Source organism: Spea bombifrons, chromosome 11 (assembly GCF_027358695.1).
Source record: "Spea bombifrons isolate aSpeBom1 chromosome 11, aSpeBom1.2.pri, whole genome shotgun sequence".
Lineage (NCBI taxonomy): Eukaryota > Metazoa > Chordata > Amphibia > Anura > Pelobatidae > Spea > Spea bombifrons.
Genome location: NC_071097.1, coordinates 11,511,934 through 11,529,681, shown reverse-complemented (window position 1 = coordinate 11,529,681; position 17,748 = coordinate 11,511,934). Strand labels below are relative to the sequence as shown.

The window sequence follows — 17,748 nt, the reverse complement described above, 5'->3', positions numbered from 1 at the left end:
CCTTCAATCCCTTATCCTCTATCACTCCCTTCCTCTCCCACCCCCCTTGTCTCACTGGCAGCTTTCTCTCTGGGTGCTCACAAACTGCAAGCAGCCTCTCTTTCACTGGCTGTGTTACTGCATCCCTGTTCCTGTCTCCTGTCCAAAATTGTTCGCAAACCATCAGTCCGACCTGAAGCAGCTTAAAAATGTTAGCAAACATTGAGAACTGAAACGTAGGATGTAGGATGAAATGTGTTCTATCTAGTCTACCCCTTTTCTGAAACATAACTACAGTTGACCAGCTGTTGTTATAGTAAGCATCATAGAACTCACATTGCTTTATAATGATAATATTAATTGGAAATCATAAATTTGAAAAATCATAAAACTATAGCATAGGAAATGGCCCCAGGAGGCTTGACTCTGAGCAGCAACATTCATTGCACCAGTTCATTATCCTGGGAAACACAGTCTAGCTTATTTTCCAAATAGTAACTAAACAGCAAAAACACAGAAATACCTTTTCTCCCTTGTTAAAATGTATTTTCTTAAAAATTTGCTGTCCACTTGCACAAGCCATTAATGAATCTCTAGCATGTTATCTTTCAATTTTAATATTCTCACATACAACAACACAAAATAGGCATTGTCCATTTCTGTGGCAATAGGATATCAGGGCCTGTCTTTATTTTATATGAAAATTAAGTTTTTCCTAAAAGAAATATCAATAATTACATTCTAGGGAAGAGGCTTCTAATGTTGCATTTAGTTCTGAAAGTTTTAATTTTAGCATTGTAAGTGGAACAGCGCCTTTTAAGTCTTGCGCTCCAGTCTACTAGACTAATAAAACGTAGCAGTGTTTTCTATATTCCAATTGTCAAACCAACTTTATAGCTGTTCAAATTATTCTGGCTATAGGCAGGCAACACAGACAAATTCTAATTTGTGTAAATTGGCACATACAATTAAGGTAAAACTACATATTAGAATGTGGGTTTTACTATGGTAGCATAATAATTTTAATTTGCTAACCAATGTCATGTTTGTAACTATTTAACTTGTACATAGAAAGTTAAGCACTTTTAAGTTTAATTTATTGCACAGATACTGAAATGTGTAGCGCAATTTCTACTTTTGTTATGTACAGTTTTCTAGGTTTAATTTTTCCAGCTGGCATTTAACATGATATTTTTAGTTCATAAGTCTGATTTTGTCTAACTGTACATGCCTTTCACCTGGATGGTTTGAGATAGAAATATACACTGTGACCGATTTACAGCATTAACTAAAATGTTTCAATTTGTTTTGTATTTTCTGCTTTTCATTGTGTAGCAATTGTAATAAATTCAGATCCTAGTGCGTGTTACACTTCATTTTGTGCATTCTATTTAAAACCATTTTATTAGAGCATATATTGTGTAAAGGCATATTACAACCGACAAGATTGCCTATAAACGGTTATATAAAATAACATAGTACGAGCAGCTATAAGTGACACGAATCATATATTGCGTATAATGTTGTCACAACTTAAAGATGTTTACTCATAAACAATTATACAAAGTAATGATACATGAGCGTCGATGTTAATATGAGTAATATGCTCTAATGAACAATGTAAGTCAGGTTAGTAAGAAAGGGTAAAGGTGCCCCTAGATCCTGGGCACTAGAAAAGTGCCTATATCTACCATAGCTGTGGTGTGAGTGTAGAATGCTTGCTTGCCCATCAGGAAAAATGATACTTAGAGGGAGTCAACATGATAAAAGAAGATAGTTTATTTAAAAGAAGAAATGCCATTGCAACAAGAGACTTAACCTTGAGTGAAACATTTTTTAAAAGTAACATCAGGAAATGTTACTTTGCTGAAAGGCAAGTGGATGCATGGAATAGCCTTACAGCAGAAGTGGCCAGAGACTAAGGAATGCATTCAGAGGTTGGGCAGACTGGAAGGGCTGAATGGTTTGTGTTGTAAGGGTTTATAAAGGAGTTCTGTCCAAGTATGGATCCATCAACGAATTAAAATCTCACCCATAATAAGACCTCCTGATGGTGCTTTGAAAAGGCTAGCTCAAAGAAAAATGCGGGGCTTCGAGGACAAGGTGCACAGACATTTACCTTTGTTATTGGCTGGCTAGGGATTAGGCCGTCCAATCAAGAGATTTCCCTTGGGATCAGATATTGACTTAAGTACTTGAAATTGTAATCGTTTATAGATTCAGATGCAAACCCCATTATGTTTATGAGGTGATGGAGAATGAAAACGTGTGAGGTACCTGTGATCCCAAAACTTGGGAATGTTAGACTTAAAAAAGTGTGTTTCCTGGAGAAGGATAATTCCTGCTCTCGTTCTGAGGTAGTGCCAGATCGCTACATGTCTTTTCTGTGGTGAGAGGAGTCCCCTCACATTGTGTGATACAATCCTCAACCTTGTTGCAGTAGGAGGAGCTTTCAGTTCAGAGACAGACAAGGGAGCCATCTTTCAGGGCCCGAGGATCTGGAGGGTGAGAAGGGATAAAGACCCAGAGAGGTAGAGCAGAGAGAGGAGAGAGTAGTCACTAGTGGGAAAGACACTAAAGAAAGAGCAATTCAGCACAAATACAATAGATGTCACGTTCTGCCCAGGCTGCGGAGCTTCATATCTGTCTTGCTTTAGTTTCTCTGTTTTGCTTAGATCCATTCCTGGATTTCCTTTTGCTCTGTTCGGCTCTTCCAATCCTTGCTTCTGTTTCAGCTCTTTGCTTCAGCTCTGTTTCCTTTATAAGGTGTGCCCCACCTATGTGTTCTGTTTGTCTCAGTCTTCAGTCTAAGGTATGTCTCAGTGCTGTGTGTTTGGTTTATATGTGTGGTTTGTTTTGTATCTTTGTCAGCAGGGATTAGCGTTAGGACCCACCGTCATTGGAGTACTTTGGCGTAGTGGTGGGCTAAGTATACTATGGCCATATCATGTGACGGAATCTCCAATTGTTATCAATCAGTCTTAGGCTAGTTCCTGTATTTATGTTTGTTTGTCTCTTATGTACCTTTGCCCTTCTTCCTTGAATCATCTGAGGATTCTGGTTCCTCTCTCCTCTCCCCATGTCCCAGTTAAGATTTCCTATCCTTGCTTAAAGGAAGAAGCGTCCGAGGGTTCCGGCTCCTCACTCCTTCCCCTGTGTTCCTTGCCTTCTTCCCTGTCCTTTGTTGTGCCCTGTAACATGTATATCTTGTCTGGTTATGTTTCGTGCCTGGTCTCCCTTTCCCTTGCTTGTTATGTGTCTGCTATATTACCCTTTGCTTAGCTTCCATACTCCCAGCCTGCAGCATCCTGCTCGTGATTCATGTGATATGCTTCATGCCTGCTCCAGGGTGCCTGCAGGATATATCTTCGTTTTGTTCTGGACTACATCCGCTGCCATATCAGGGCGCTGGTGTTTGGCTGCACAACCCTAGGTGCTCAACACCTGGGTGAGTGTGGTCACCCTGCAACCAGGCCCTGTCCAAACTCCACTACTGCACTGTGACTCCTGCATACAAACATCGGGCGCGCTGGGTCCTTTCAGTCATCTGTTTGGACCCAGTCCGTGACAATAGACCTATTAATATACAGAGGATTAAAAAAACGTGTCTATAGAATACAAGCACAGGATAGCTAGGTAGAAAGATGGATAAAACACACTCCCATGAACTAATGTGAAACAATATGAATCCAAAGAATAGTGTGTGGAACGTGAGCCTGGATGCATTCCAGGGGCCCAGGCTTGAAAAAAAAAAATGGACACAAAGCCTTACGAAGTGTCTCATTGTGTCAATGGGGCAACATTTAATGCAACAATGCGTCAGGTGAAAGAAACAATGTCAGCAGGTGATGAGCATTGCAGTCCTGCTTAGGTTATCCCATTCGGAGATGCAGCAGGATGTTCCTCCACATGGGCTGGAAGCTTTAGAAGCTGGGTTCTTCCTAGGTTGGCACAGTTACAACATCCCATTAAGGTGCTGCTTCATATTGCATGGCATCAGCAAACCCATCTGAGGCGTCTCAGAAAGGCCTCCGGGTCTTGGGTTCTCTCATCATTATAAGTGATCTGTTGTGTTGTACTATCAGATTGCAGTTGAATCCCCAGCAATATGAAATCCCTGCTCCCACAGGAAATCCATCAAGGGTTTCAGGGTGCACCGTTTGCGGAGAACAGAAGTGGCAATATCAGCATACCAGATGGGGGCGATACTGTCCATCATAGATGGGACATTCTCTGTGGCTCGCAGAATTGCCTCCTTATTGGTTTAATAGTGACATTTTAAGACAATGTCTCTTGGGGAATCTCTGTATGTTCACTCTAGATAGTTACTCTTCTAGAGTGTCTGGTAAAAGCTATGATAGCAAAAAGAAGGCTTGAATATTGCTAGGGATACAGGAACTCCTCGCATCTGTAGGTTGGAGGGTTTGGAGCGGTTATTTAGATTCTCGTAGGTGTCGCGAAGGTCTGAAAGCAGGGCCTGAAGGTAGGCCATTTCCGCTCTCATGTTCTGCTGAACGCTATGAGTATCAATGCTTTAAGGTCCACAGTGTCACTGCGTGAAAAAATCTGGGACCTCGCATGAAGCTCCAGATTTACTGAATTTACAGATTGACATCTCAGTATCGAGTTGTCACCCTAATAATTGTTTTAAATGAGTTGTGGTTACCAGAAGAGGACAAAAACATCTTCATATCAGAAGAGTGCATGTTTTATTATTTAGAACAGCTAACAAATCTAAGAAGAAGCAAGCATTGGTTATTTCTTCTGTGTTTGTACATGTATATATATATACACATATCTACAAGATATGAATTTATCTGGTAAAAATAAATGTGATACATGTGCAACAGACCATCAGACAGGGGTAAATACCTTTTTCCCCCACTAAATGTTCCCATGCTTAGATCTGTTCTCACCAACTACCATCATGTGACTGGATTATGCAGTCTATTCCTCCTCCTTGGCATGCTTGTAACACTAAGAACATAATAGACGATCATACATGGTATATACATCTCTAACAACTGAAGTGAGTTTTAAATCAACATATAATGAAGCCAGTGTGCCCAAAAGTGTAGTCTAGACACCAAAGGCTTTGCAGAAAAATCACCTTATCTTTTTAGACACATGGTTGGTTTTCCACCTCTGATTGAGGATTAAATACCGCCTTTAAGGCCAAATATCTAATCTGCTCATGACAAACACTTAAACCATCAAAGGGGATTTACAAGAGGGTAACTAGACAGTGCTGAATGAAAAGCATCAGAACCCATGTATTTTTTCCAGTTACACAATATACTTAAAATCCAGGAGCTTTATTCTCAAAGTGCTGGGCTGTGCAGAGCTGACACTTTAAGAATTAATCACTTAAAGAATCTGCAGGCAATTTGTGACCCTGCCAAGGTTATCACAGAACCCTGAAATATTTTCATAAGAAGCTCATCACAGGGCGATTTGGAAAGTGAGTATCTACAATTGGAGTTCTTGACATTAATAGGGACTTTAACTCATAAAGTGCTTTGGGTAGACATTAGATTGTGTAAGATATTCCTTGTTTTTTAAAATTCAATGAATAAAGATGGAAAATGCCAATAGTTTAGCCTCTATCTCATGATGAAATTAACAAAAATAATGAAGTACTATTGTCAGATGAGTGGATGAGAATGTATGCAAAAGGAGTACCAGACACAATGCACTCATCTTGGAAGCCAGTCACTTGAACCTTCAATCAATTATGTTTTGGACTGTATCCACACACTGACAACATTGCAAGAGTGTCGGTAAAAACCCTATCACACAGGAGCTTTTAACTTTTTTTTTTTAAAGACGTGATGCTAAGTGTATAAAGAATCATTATATTCCGAATAGCGCTTTTAAAATATGTTTCTGAAGATTATTATAGGGGTGGGTAATGCCACCTGTTTCCTTATATATATCTTTTGGTTTCCTCATCTGTTCGATACAATAAAAAAACTTCAGCTTAACAAGACCTGACCTTGATGCATAATTGAAAAAAGATACAGAAATCAGGATAACCAGTAATTGATTAATCACAATTAATTCCAAATTTTAAGTAGATGAACTTGAAAAGCATCCACAGAACCTGATATTTAAACTCCTTAAAACTTTTGAGATGAATTGGAATGCCGTTTGCAAGCCAGGTCTTCTTGACCAACATCAGCGCATGACTCCACAGACACTCCAAAATTGTGTGGAATGCCTTAAAATTCAGATATTGTGACATAAAACTACAAGTGAATGCTATTACATTTGTAGAATACATGTTACGTTAGTTATGCAGTAATTATGCAGGCAATGCAACAAAGTGTCAGAGAAGGCAAGCATTCACAGATAGACACTTTGGACATCCGCTAAAGTATTGTTCATATTTCAGAAGATTTATTCTCCAGGAGCATATTGACATAGTGAAGAGAGAGCAACAAAAATGGTGACTGGTTTGCAGGGTATAAATTATCAGGAAAGACTAAGGGAGAGGGGTCCTGAAAGAAACATTTAAATACATATTGATGGTAAACTTGCAAGCAGGGGCTTTTTTAGCTAGTGCATCGGTTCATCTTGGTTACTTAGTATTAGAAGCACTGTGTAAATTGTTGGCACTGTATAAATGATAATAATTGAACAAAGTACAGGAGAAATATGTTAGAACAAGAGGTCATAATATAAAACTAGTGGGTCCTGAACCTCTGGTTTACTGAAAGGGGGCTAGATACAGTATGTGGAACAGCCTCCCAGCAGAAGTTGTAGTAAGGGATTTAAACATGCATGAGACAGAATCAAAAGACAAGACCACAGACTGGGTAAGGTTTGCATCTTTACAGCAGGAGAACCAGGCAGATGAGATAGACAAACAGCTTCTTATGTGCTGTCGAATTCTATATTGCCTAAAAAGCATTACACTAGAATAAAGAGGACATAAAGAGGTAGCTACAGGCCACATGTTTTGAGTACCATGCACCTGGCACACAAAAAGTTAACATTGGCCCACCATTCCCTTTTATTTGAGAATACCATTGGGTATGTTTTTTTCTACTTTCCAGAATTCTCATTGTTAAGACGAACATTCATCTTTTCAAATGCATCCAATGCAAGCAGAGGAAGAATTCAGACAATACACGACACAAAGCACAGGGAGTGGAAAACAACACATATCAAGGCTCATAAATTCTTTTTTCAAGCAGTCACTCTCTTTTAGTGTTTTTATTTCCCTGTCCTGGCTAGCAGGCAGCTCTCATTGGGTTTCATACAAATAATGCCATCTCTTTCTCCACCAGTTTTCCTTGTGACATGAATCCCCCGTGTAGGTTTCTATTCAATATAGTGACACCTGCCGGCAAAAGCAAAACACTTTCATGCTTCCTGCAGCTTTAGCAAACCTCTACCATGCTGCGGACTTTGTGAACAGTTTTGTCGCTTTGTCTTGGTGGAATAAATAGAAGCCCAACTGCCCCACAATGAGGCAGACAAAGGTGGAATTTAAGGGGCATAGGTCAAAATTACCCACTTCATAAAACCATTCTGAAGAATAATCCGGCTACTTCACTGGAGGAAAAAAAGCAAGCACAACAGATTCCTGGTAGAATGTTAACAGAGATGGTATTCTTTAGGCTTCATTGCCTTCATAAAAGATGTTTTGCTGGGTTTCCAACCACCATCAATTTTGATTTAGACTACAAAATTTGATAAATAAAATAGTACCGTTATATGTAGGCTACCTTAAATAATTATTTATTTTTAAAAAATTGATGTACAAATATCTTTGTATGATGACACATTGATCCCATATTAGTTAAAAACAAGTTTACATATGACATTTACTTTGTCATTGGGTTGTTGTAAAATGCTACCCATACTTATGGAATAGCAGAAACCCAGAGGGGAAAAGGCCAAGTAAAAGTAAAGCTATCAACTTCAGTATAATGAACTGCATTAGGTAACAAGCTAACAATGTAAAAAATATGTCATTATAAAAATGATATACGCAGGAGCCCATAGGACGTCAACTAATATGGTTTTGTGGAATGGTTGAACTTGATGGACTGTCTTTTTCAACCTATTCATAGGCTTGAAAGAGAATTGAAAATGTTTTGCAGCAGAACAATACATTCTGCTTGCTTACATATATTATTTAAAAATCCAAAATTCTTCAAGACAAGCGGTAAACATAATGAAAAAATATTTTGCTTTAATTATATTAATACACAAGTCCTTAAATCTGGGAAGTAACCACATTTTACACAATTCACCTATATAAGGTTGCTGGAATCTAGTCACCTCTGTACCGATACCCTTGTCACTTTTTCATTCTGTGTAAAGTAATCACATTTTACACCTAAGAGTTCACAAGAAGGGAAAGGAAATGTTTGTGTTTAAATATAACATGTCGGCTATCGGGAACCTAACAGACATGACATGCTAATCCATCTAATCATCTCGTCATTTTTTAAGCTATTACACCGTTTCCAAGTTTGTGAAGGGAAAATTTTGGCATTGAACATAAGGCTCCCTGTAGATTTTGTTTCTTCTTGAGTTAAGATCGTGGCCCCTGTGTGTATCTAACTCCAACAGAGAAGGGTTCCTTTTCTTCTTCCTTTATTTAAACAAAGACTTAGGAGTTCATCAACCTCCCACCGAAATTCACAGCTGTTGAATACACTAATCCCCCCTGTTTTCCTTTATGCTTTTCTATGGGTTCTTGGCTTCAAAGGCTCTTCTGGAAAGGACTTTGTGGAGTCTTTTAGAACTTCAAAAGAAGTTAGTGCAAGTATTATATACTAAGCAAGTGGCTTTACAAACAAATACTACCTAACAATCTCCTCTACCCTCCCAAACACACATGGACACAAAAACATTCTAGCATCCCCAGACATGGTTATCTAAAACAGGATTAGGAGCCCAATCTTTCAATGCGGTGGATCTGCCAACTAACACCCTTTCACCTCTGCGTGCCCAGTGTGAAAAGAAAGGCCTTTCCTGCTGCATGTGTGAAATGCCAGCACTGCTTTTCCACACACTAATGTTTGGGGACAGAAGTGACCGATTTCCAATTTAATAAATCACATTGTGTTCATGTAAAATAGGCAAACATTAAAGCAGAAGTGACGTAATCTGCTCTTTGAGCTTCATGTTGTTTAGCTTGTTCTGTCTTACTAAATTAAAAATTAATGAATACAGTTTTTGAGAACAGTGGGAGGAGATACCCAAACAATACACTACATTTAAAAACATTCACAAACCTATATACATTTTTAATGGTTCAGCATGTACTAAAGTGGTACATTGTGTGCTTAGAAGGGTTGAAGATGGACAACTCTGCGCTAGATTTAAAGAACAAAATCTGTTTGCGCCAATAAAGAAATATTGCCCTTAAATGATTTGGGGCTCTTAGTCCCTCCAGTACCGCTTTTTTAAATTTAATTTTCTGTCATTGGTTATTTTCTGTCAAGAAAAGTGCTACACATGCAGAACAGTGAAATGAAACAAGGGTATTGCATTTTTAAACAAAGCAAGTTTTATTAAAATACAATGTTTATTTAGAACAAATACATGTTTTTCAAAACCATTGCATTTGGATGTGGTCACGAATTAGGTACCTAACAGTGATGGAAAATGTCATATCTGGAAATATGAATCAAGGGGGTGAGGCAATCTGTAGCTACCAGGTTTGTGGACAACAAGATGGAGAACCACAGGATTCCAGATGGAGACCATCATAGTTTAGCGTTAACTGTAGGGTAACCGACTCTTCCAATAAGTCAGTTATATATTGTGCTTTCACAATAAATACCTGCTTCCCAAAAAATAATTCAGAAATTGCTTTATTCTGGATAAAAAGCCATTGTTCTTTAATTTTAGCTTATATTCACAAATTACTTAGTATACAGATACTTTATAGTTAAATAGCAGCTTCTATAAAATAAATTTTCTGCATTCAATGGTTTGCCTTTTTTCAAACATATAAGCGCATTTGTTTCTCAACTTTCTGTTCCACCCATCGTGTAACATTACCATATGGTAATGGTTAATGTTTTAACCTACCTGCTGGACTTGTTTTGTTGGTGGTATTACCTACCAAGCACCAAGCCCAAATATTGCGTCCTGGTAGGAACAGTCCAAACTCAGAGCCCAAAATTCTAGAAACCCTTCCCACAAACATCAGTCCCTGTGTTTATATTCTATCTATGCAAAGTTTAGTTTATGAATTTGCAATCTCTCCAGCTTCCCATGACTATTTACTCACGGTTTACGGTGGCCATATTATGTAATCTGTTGCAAATGTCTCATTTTCTGAGACATTTTCTGAAACAATATAAACCCCTTTCTGCAAATCATGGCCTTTTAACAGATGTCTCTATAGACATTTTTAAGCAACAAAGATTCTTAGAACACCAGGATGATCTTAATCCCTTTCACCCCCCAAAATATATATAAATGTAGGTGCTTTATCGAACCTGCTCAAAGCCACTATAGTTTACATTACAAACTAGACTCCAGAAAGTTTAACTAAAATAAAAATATATATGACCTATATAAATACAATATTTATTTTATACCAACAAAGTAAAAGGCTTCATCTTAGGGATGACATGTCCAATAACCACTTTGTCATGGCAAAGTTCAATAAAGAAAATGGTTACTATAAAAGAGATAGACATTTTAAGGGCTGCATGTGTTAAAATGATATTGTTATTGAATGCACTGTTCAAAGACTTGAATATGTCAAATTTAAGAGCACTGGGGCTACACAGCTTGGGGTGTATAAGTTATATGAAGGTGCAGAATGCATGTATGATAGATAATGCTCCCCATTAGTCAGGCATTTGAGTGTCAATGGTGAGCCCAATGGAGCACTCATGGTTACCAGAAGACTGTTCAAAGAATCCAAATTAAAATCCCCTGCAAAGTGGCTAAATGTAAACTTAAGCCTCTTGTTGGTTTGTTTTTTTTTTTTTTTTTTTTTTTTTTTTTTTTTTTTTACAGCCTATCTGGAGCAAACATTTCCATAACTATAATTGTGCTTTTATAATTCTACATTAAATTGCAAGTACCTCAATAGTGGATAAATCATACCATACCTGAGTATATTCCTATTACATGAGTAATTCATTTGAACAAAGATGCATTGAAGGCAGTGGAAAAAGCATGCTGCACTTTATTCCATTTCTGATCATATACGGGTTTCAAACAGAATGAAGAAGATGCTGTCCATAGAATGCTGTATCGGCAGCAGCAGTGGACAACTTATTCAGAATCACAGAATTGCTTGCATCTTACTTCAAAAGAAAAACCCTACAATATATCTTTGCAATGCCTTTAAAAGCCAAAATGAAAATGTCACCTAAACACAGCATATTTGGAGCAATAAAAGTAAAAGCCAAATGATTCAACGATTTAGACATACATCTAAGCACACTCTTAATGTCGTTAGAATGTCTTTAATGTCAAACAGGAATTCTATATCTGCATTATGGTAAGAAACAAATCACAATCACACAAATTGAAACCAAAACCATAAGAATGGGATACATCAAAACTATATAGCGCAACAACGTATAAATAATGTATTTCATCCTATCACTCAACGAGAGAGAGCGTTATATAGAAATTCATCTGATATATGTGTGTAAACAGACCTAGCTGTATGCATTTCTACGAAAAATATTTACAAAGAAAAAGAAAGATTTTTAATTATGCAATTTAAGACACGTTCTTAACTGAGGACGCTTAGGCAATACAAACACATGTTGTTGGGAGCACAAGTGCTTTGACATCCCAAAACACACTGGCATTCTTTACCCCACGCCTTGCATAGCTCGATGGTTGTATGCCTTGGTGGACCTTTACACGCAGGCAGGGTATAATGTATTGTATACATATGTAAAACAAAAAAAATGCAATACACAAACTGCACAGCACTCTTGGATTTTGGAGACCGTTCGTGTCACCAGGGCATCTCTGAGTCTGGGCTCAGCAGATTTTGTTTTTCTTTAAACACAAAATAACCCAAAACGTTCCTTTTGGCTTTCTTCAGAAATAGCAAAAAGAATGTCTGATTTTCTTATCAACATTTTTTTTTTGAGAAACCATGTCTTTTTAGGTCAATGGCACAACAAAAATCCAAGGTCATGTTAACAATGGTAAATCAAGTTTTAAACGTCCACAATACTTTGTATAATATAGTCCATACGTGGAAGAAAAATCACATACAGCAGGAATTTGCACCCAGTTCTTCAAAGGGTGGGGGAAATTTAAAGTGTACTCCTCACCATAGTCCTCAATTTTTGGTGCTACACGTTCAACTTGTTAGCAATAGTCATAAGGACTTTCAAGATGGGCATGAATCCAGAGACTTCACTGAAGTTGCTGCTGCCGACAACCTGTGTGTGTAAAACTAAACCATGCTGGTAATTGCGCGTTTCCATACAGCGGGCAATTTCATGAAGCCCTGTCACAATATGAGGGGATAGCTGGAGGGAGAAAGACATATACAATCATTTCACGGTTTAATCCGTTATAATGTGTGTATAAAACATGTATAAAACATAAAGAAATGTAAAGATTTGTGATATTAGATCTCATATTTAAAAACTATTCTGGCTTTGAATCAATATGGTTTGAACACAAATTCCCTCAACAGTGTTCAACCAGATGTATCCAGAAATCCTAGCTTGCCACAGATGAGGCCTTTTCTAGCCATACTAATTGTTCGGACAACATCGCCATCTAAATTAAGCCTGGAAAGTTCATACACAATGAAAGTGTTGAGAATCAAACTAAGGTTCGAGTTTTTCGCATAAAATTACATTTATTAAGTTACTTTTTTTTTTTTATAGCCCTAAAATACCACTTAGAGGTCAAGTTCAAAATGAATGGCAAGTCAAAACAGACTTGGGATCTCATCAGCTATACCCGATTTTTTTTCAGTCATGTTTAATTATGTAAACTACTTTATTTAAATCCATGTAGTTTTTATAACATCGAAAAATCAAAAAGAATACACACATTTTCGTTTAATGCAGATTTTTACATGGAATCTTACTAGTAGGGATGTGGTCTTCATATGGGTAACACGGGGGTTACATGTCCCTCTGCCTTGGTGGTTAAAAAATACTGACGGTAGAAGCAAAAAATCCCCTACTTACAGTGTTTTCTCTCAGCTTGTCATACAGACATTCCAGCTTCTGGGGAGCATCTTCCAACTTCCTTTTGGTTTTCTGGACAGAGTAAAGTGAAGATATGTTTAAGTGATTTATTGCACCTTAATCAGAAGGTGGGGAAGTTCTAATTTCCCTTAGAAGGGAAGAGTGGTTTCGCCAATTAGATTAGAGCTTGCAGATGTCCCCTTTTGACAAAGCCGACTCAACCTGGCTACACCTTAATTTAATGACTTTACCTCAAATTAGATACTGTTATTTAAAATCTAGTTGTCAAATTAATTATTGTAGCACACATTATAAATTATACTATTTCAACAAAAAAAAAACCCCAAAATATATTTGAGCCTTGTTTATAACCAAACATATTATGAACTACATCATTGCCTTTATTTAATATAAATTCTTCGACTAGTTTATAATTTTTTTCCAGATAAGATTTTCTTAACACACAAGTACATTCAGTTGCTGTTTCTCGTTAAAAAAAAAAAAAACTCTTAAATATGTATGTGTTTAAAGAGGAACTATCTTGAAAAACAAACAGTTTAGGGTTTTTATACCTATATCATTTTCCAGATCCCAACAGCCAAAGATATAGTCAAGACATTTCATGCAAATATAATTACCCATAATCCACCAGTGAAGCATAATTAAAAATATCTAGCACTAAACGTTGTGCCTAAACACAAGCATTTCCTCTGTAAAGCTATTATCATAAATATATTTGGAAATGGAACCAGTTTAAAATGTGGTGAGGCAGCAATATACGATCAACACATAAGGCACAAAAGAAAAATAAGTTCATTTTATATTAATAGAAAAACATGATTCATGTGTTGTACATAAGTGTGCTAAAAACACAGATTGTAAAGGTTAATTTCATATGAATTCTTTAACGAAAAGAATAAAAAAAAACCATGCTCCACAAAGGGGCTTATTCACTAAATTAAACTCAACAACAACAATATAAATTATGAAGGGTCAAATCATAAGCTTATCCTACAAGACAGGGTGAAGTATAAATTGTATATAATGTGGGGGCCAATCAGCCCATTTTGGTGGAGGAACCCCATGGAAACATTTCCTAACCAGGAAATTCATGTACAAACCGCCCCATAACTTTGCATTAGCCACAAAATCGTTGGTTCAGCGTAGTCGTTTTAGCCTGTGTTTTCTAGAATAAAATAAAGACCCCATAAACATATACTTACAGGGTCTGACGGTACTGCAGAACATCGTTGCACCAGGCCATCAAATGTGTTCTGCAATGGCTTATGTGCCAAAGGCAACTCCTTCTTCTCTATTTTCTCTACTGGCAATCGTTGTATCCCCTGTTAGCAGAACGAGTAATAAGAATATATATATAATCATTGGCCTGTATTAGAAACAAAAAGTGCACATTTAGGTTTATTTGTGCAGTTAGTGAAAAAGAAAAAGTTATGTTAGAAGATAATGTCTTTTATTCAGGCTCAGTAACTAGTGTAGATGTTTGTGACCTATAGTGTCTTTATTCAGGAAACACCTTATCTCTCCTTCAGACTGTACAACTTAGAAATCCATTCGATTGGAAAATGCATTTATTTATTTATAAGTCATCAGTCAGGCAAACACAGTATCTTTCTTACTGATGCCTTTATTTTAGTGAAAGAAGAAGCGATTCACTCATAAATCCCACCTCAGTTTACTAGCGGTCATCACTGCAGGTCTACTACACATATACGCAAAGATATATTCAGGTTTAGAATGGCATGTTTTCCTGCTAGATAGGCCATGTTCGTTCCTTCAAGCAGAAATGGACAAAAGAGGGATTAGGGGATTTAACATATTTCTTTTAAAATGAATAGTTCATTTCAGGGGAAGAATTTTCCTGCCAGTGATTTGCAACTTCCAGCGGCCCAAACTGTTGCGAAACACAGATATCGGAAAGGAGAAGTTTTACCAGGCTATTGTGTTTTAATTTTATTATCTTACAGGTAAAGAAAGCATATAAAAGTACTTTAATGGGAATTCATCATTGAATGGGCTGTATGGGGTATTAGCTGGTTCCTTTAAATATGCAATTCTTTTGCTGGATATCTTCTCATGAAATGTTAAATGTGAAAGTATCTATTGTGAAGATTAAATTCCTGGTGTTAGACTGTATTAAGGATGAGAAAAAAGAAAGGAAGCAAAGGAAAGAAATATACAAAGAATTCACAAGTTATAGTGTAGAATGGAACTGAACTCATTTTACCTGTACAATAGCTTCCTTTGGAACACCTAGAGGAGCCTGATGTGGATCTTGGCTTCCCAGTTGGTGCTGAAAAGTTTGTCTTTCATCAGGAAGATTCATCACTGGAGCAGTGATTGGGGCCAGTGGAATGAACTGTGTTGGCTAAAGAAAGCCACAGCAAAAGGATTAGAATGTAAATAAACAAGTATCCAGTATGGTCATGGGAAAATCCTGATAACCTGCATTTTGCATTAGATAAACAATAGGTCACTTTGTTGTTCTGGTAACCTATTAAAGTCACGACTGCATCCAGGGCAGTTTACATTATGCCATGGCCAAGCTTCTGCTTGCTTGTAGTGGACAGAATTGCCAGTGACCAGCAGAAAGAAAAATTAAAAAACTAAAATAATGTGTGTCACAGAAAACACAGCTTGAAAATTACAAATTCTTCACATCTAAGTATCCTATGGACTTTTCTTGCTTCCCTTTAATTATCAATACACTTTGAGAGTGAAATGGAAGAGGTCATAAGCAACAAACCTGTACAGTTCAATACAGCAGTGCACATTGTGTCCAGGAGCTTGTCATGTCTGATTTAATAGAACGTTAATGTTATATGTTTCGTATATTGTTAATTTTAACGATGCTCATTTTCAGTCTCCCTTTGTTGTAATAGCACTCTGGAATCTGGACACTTTAAGATTCTTTAGAAATTATCAGGTAAAGGCAGACATTTAAGAATATTCTGCTTTGCACAAAAATATGTAATAAATGGAAGTTTCTCCGTTTTCTGCACTGTTCAAGATTCCCGAATTGTATGCGTTGCTTTTGCTTGCCTCTGTAGGTGAATATTTCCCATTGGGGTGGGAAAACACAGGCTCAGCCTCCTCTGCTACAGAGTGGCATGAGTAATAAATGTAACAATTATGGAAACTAAACTCTCTGATACAGCAGGCTTTATAAAAAAATAAATAAAAGAGATGGAGGAGGTTGACGGAGCCCTAAAGCATGCGTGAGTTTGGTACACGAGTCGTTTATTCCTCCCAACTAAACTATGTGGTCATGACAGACTTTCTCCAACAAGTCCACATCAAAAGTAGATGGCTTTAACGAGGAGCTAATCCGGTTGTAGTGAGCACAGCCTGAAGCTGATAGTGATGTCCGGATCATGAACGAATCGTTCATTTGATCCGGTTCTTTTTAGTGATCCGGATGAGTCGGTTCACTAGACTGAACGATTCGTTTGTAGCGGTTCAGTCTGTGAATCATCATGCGGCTGTAACCTGATCCTAGAGCTGTGAGTCATCTGCAGAGCACTCTGGGGTCAGGTTACAGCTCATTAATTCTCATAGGAACGATGACTCATAGAGTCAGAGAGTCGTTCAAAGAGTCGAATGAACCGAAGAGTCGAATGAACCGAAGAGTCGAATGAACCGAAGAGTCGAATGAACCGAAGAGTCGAATGATTCGAATCTTACAGGGATCCGGATCTTACAAGGATCCGAATCTTACAGAGATTCGAATCATTCAGAGAATATTACTGATACCATACTTTTATAAATAAATACATTAATAATGTTCACACTGCCCCCAGGATTTAGATTCCCCTGAGTTTGCCCCCCTTTACCTATAACTGCACCTACAGTTAACTTTATTAAATTAATTAAATTAACCCTCAGTCATCAGCATAAAATTAACCCTTATACCCCATCAACCATAACTGCCCCTGAAATTAACCGTAAAGATCCCATTAACCCTAAATACTCCATTAACCATAACTACCCCTAAATTAATTGCATGTACTCCAGATAAATTACCTAATAAATTGGTATGGTTGATGGGGTCTTTAGTGTTAATTTGGGGGCAGTTATGCTTAATGGGGTGTTTAAGGATAATTTAGGGGCAGTTATGCTTAATGGGGTCTTTAGTGTTAATTTGGGGGCAGTTATGCTTAATGGGGTGTTTAGGGTTAATTTGGGGGCAGTTATGCTTAATGGGGTGTTTAGGGTTAATTTGGGGGCAGTTATGCTTAACGGGGTGTTTAGGGTTAATTTAGGGGCTTTTATGCTTAATGGGGTGTTTAGGGTTAATTTGGGGCAGTTATGCTTAATGGGGTGTTAAGGGTTAATTTTAGGGGCAGTCATGGTTGATGGTGTGTTAAGGGTTAATTTTAGGGCAGTCATGGTTGATGGGGTGTTTAGGGTTAATTTAATGGTGAGGGTTAATTTAATTAATTTAATAAAGTTAGCTTAAGGTGCAGTTGCAGGTAAAGGGGAATGTAAATCCTGGGGGCAGTGATTATTAATATATTTATTTATAACAGTATGGTGACATTCTCTTAATGATTAGAATGCCAATGAAGGCAGAGAGTCGTTCAAAGATCCG

At 37.4% G+C, this 17,748-nt stretch overlaps 1 protein-coding gene across 2 annotated transcripts in view; it reads right to left on the bottom strand.

Annotated features, from left to right (window-relative positions):
• Positions 1-11,412: 11,412 nt before the first annotated feature.
• The window catches only part of SEC31B (SEC31 homolog B, COPII coat complex component), a 50,762-nt gene continuing 44,426 nt past the window's right edge, over positions 11,413-17,748 (bottom strand). For both annotated transcript variants that reach the window (XM_053450284.1, XM_053450285.1), the window contains 4 exons: positions 15,385-15,525; positions 14,363-14,482; positions 13,140-13,211; positions 11,413-12,464 (listed from right to left, as the gene is read on the bottom strand). In XM_053450284.1, coding sequence (XP_053306259.1) covers positions 12,285-12,464; positions 13,140-13,211; positions 14,363-14,482; positions 15,385-15,525 — 513 coding nt within the window. In that variant the 3' untranslated portion in view covers positions 11,413-12,284. The remainder of the gene's footprint in view (positions 12,465-13,139; positions 13,212-14,362; positions 14,483-15,384; positions 15,526-17,748) is intronic.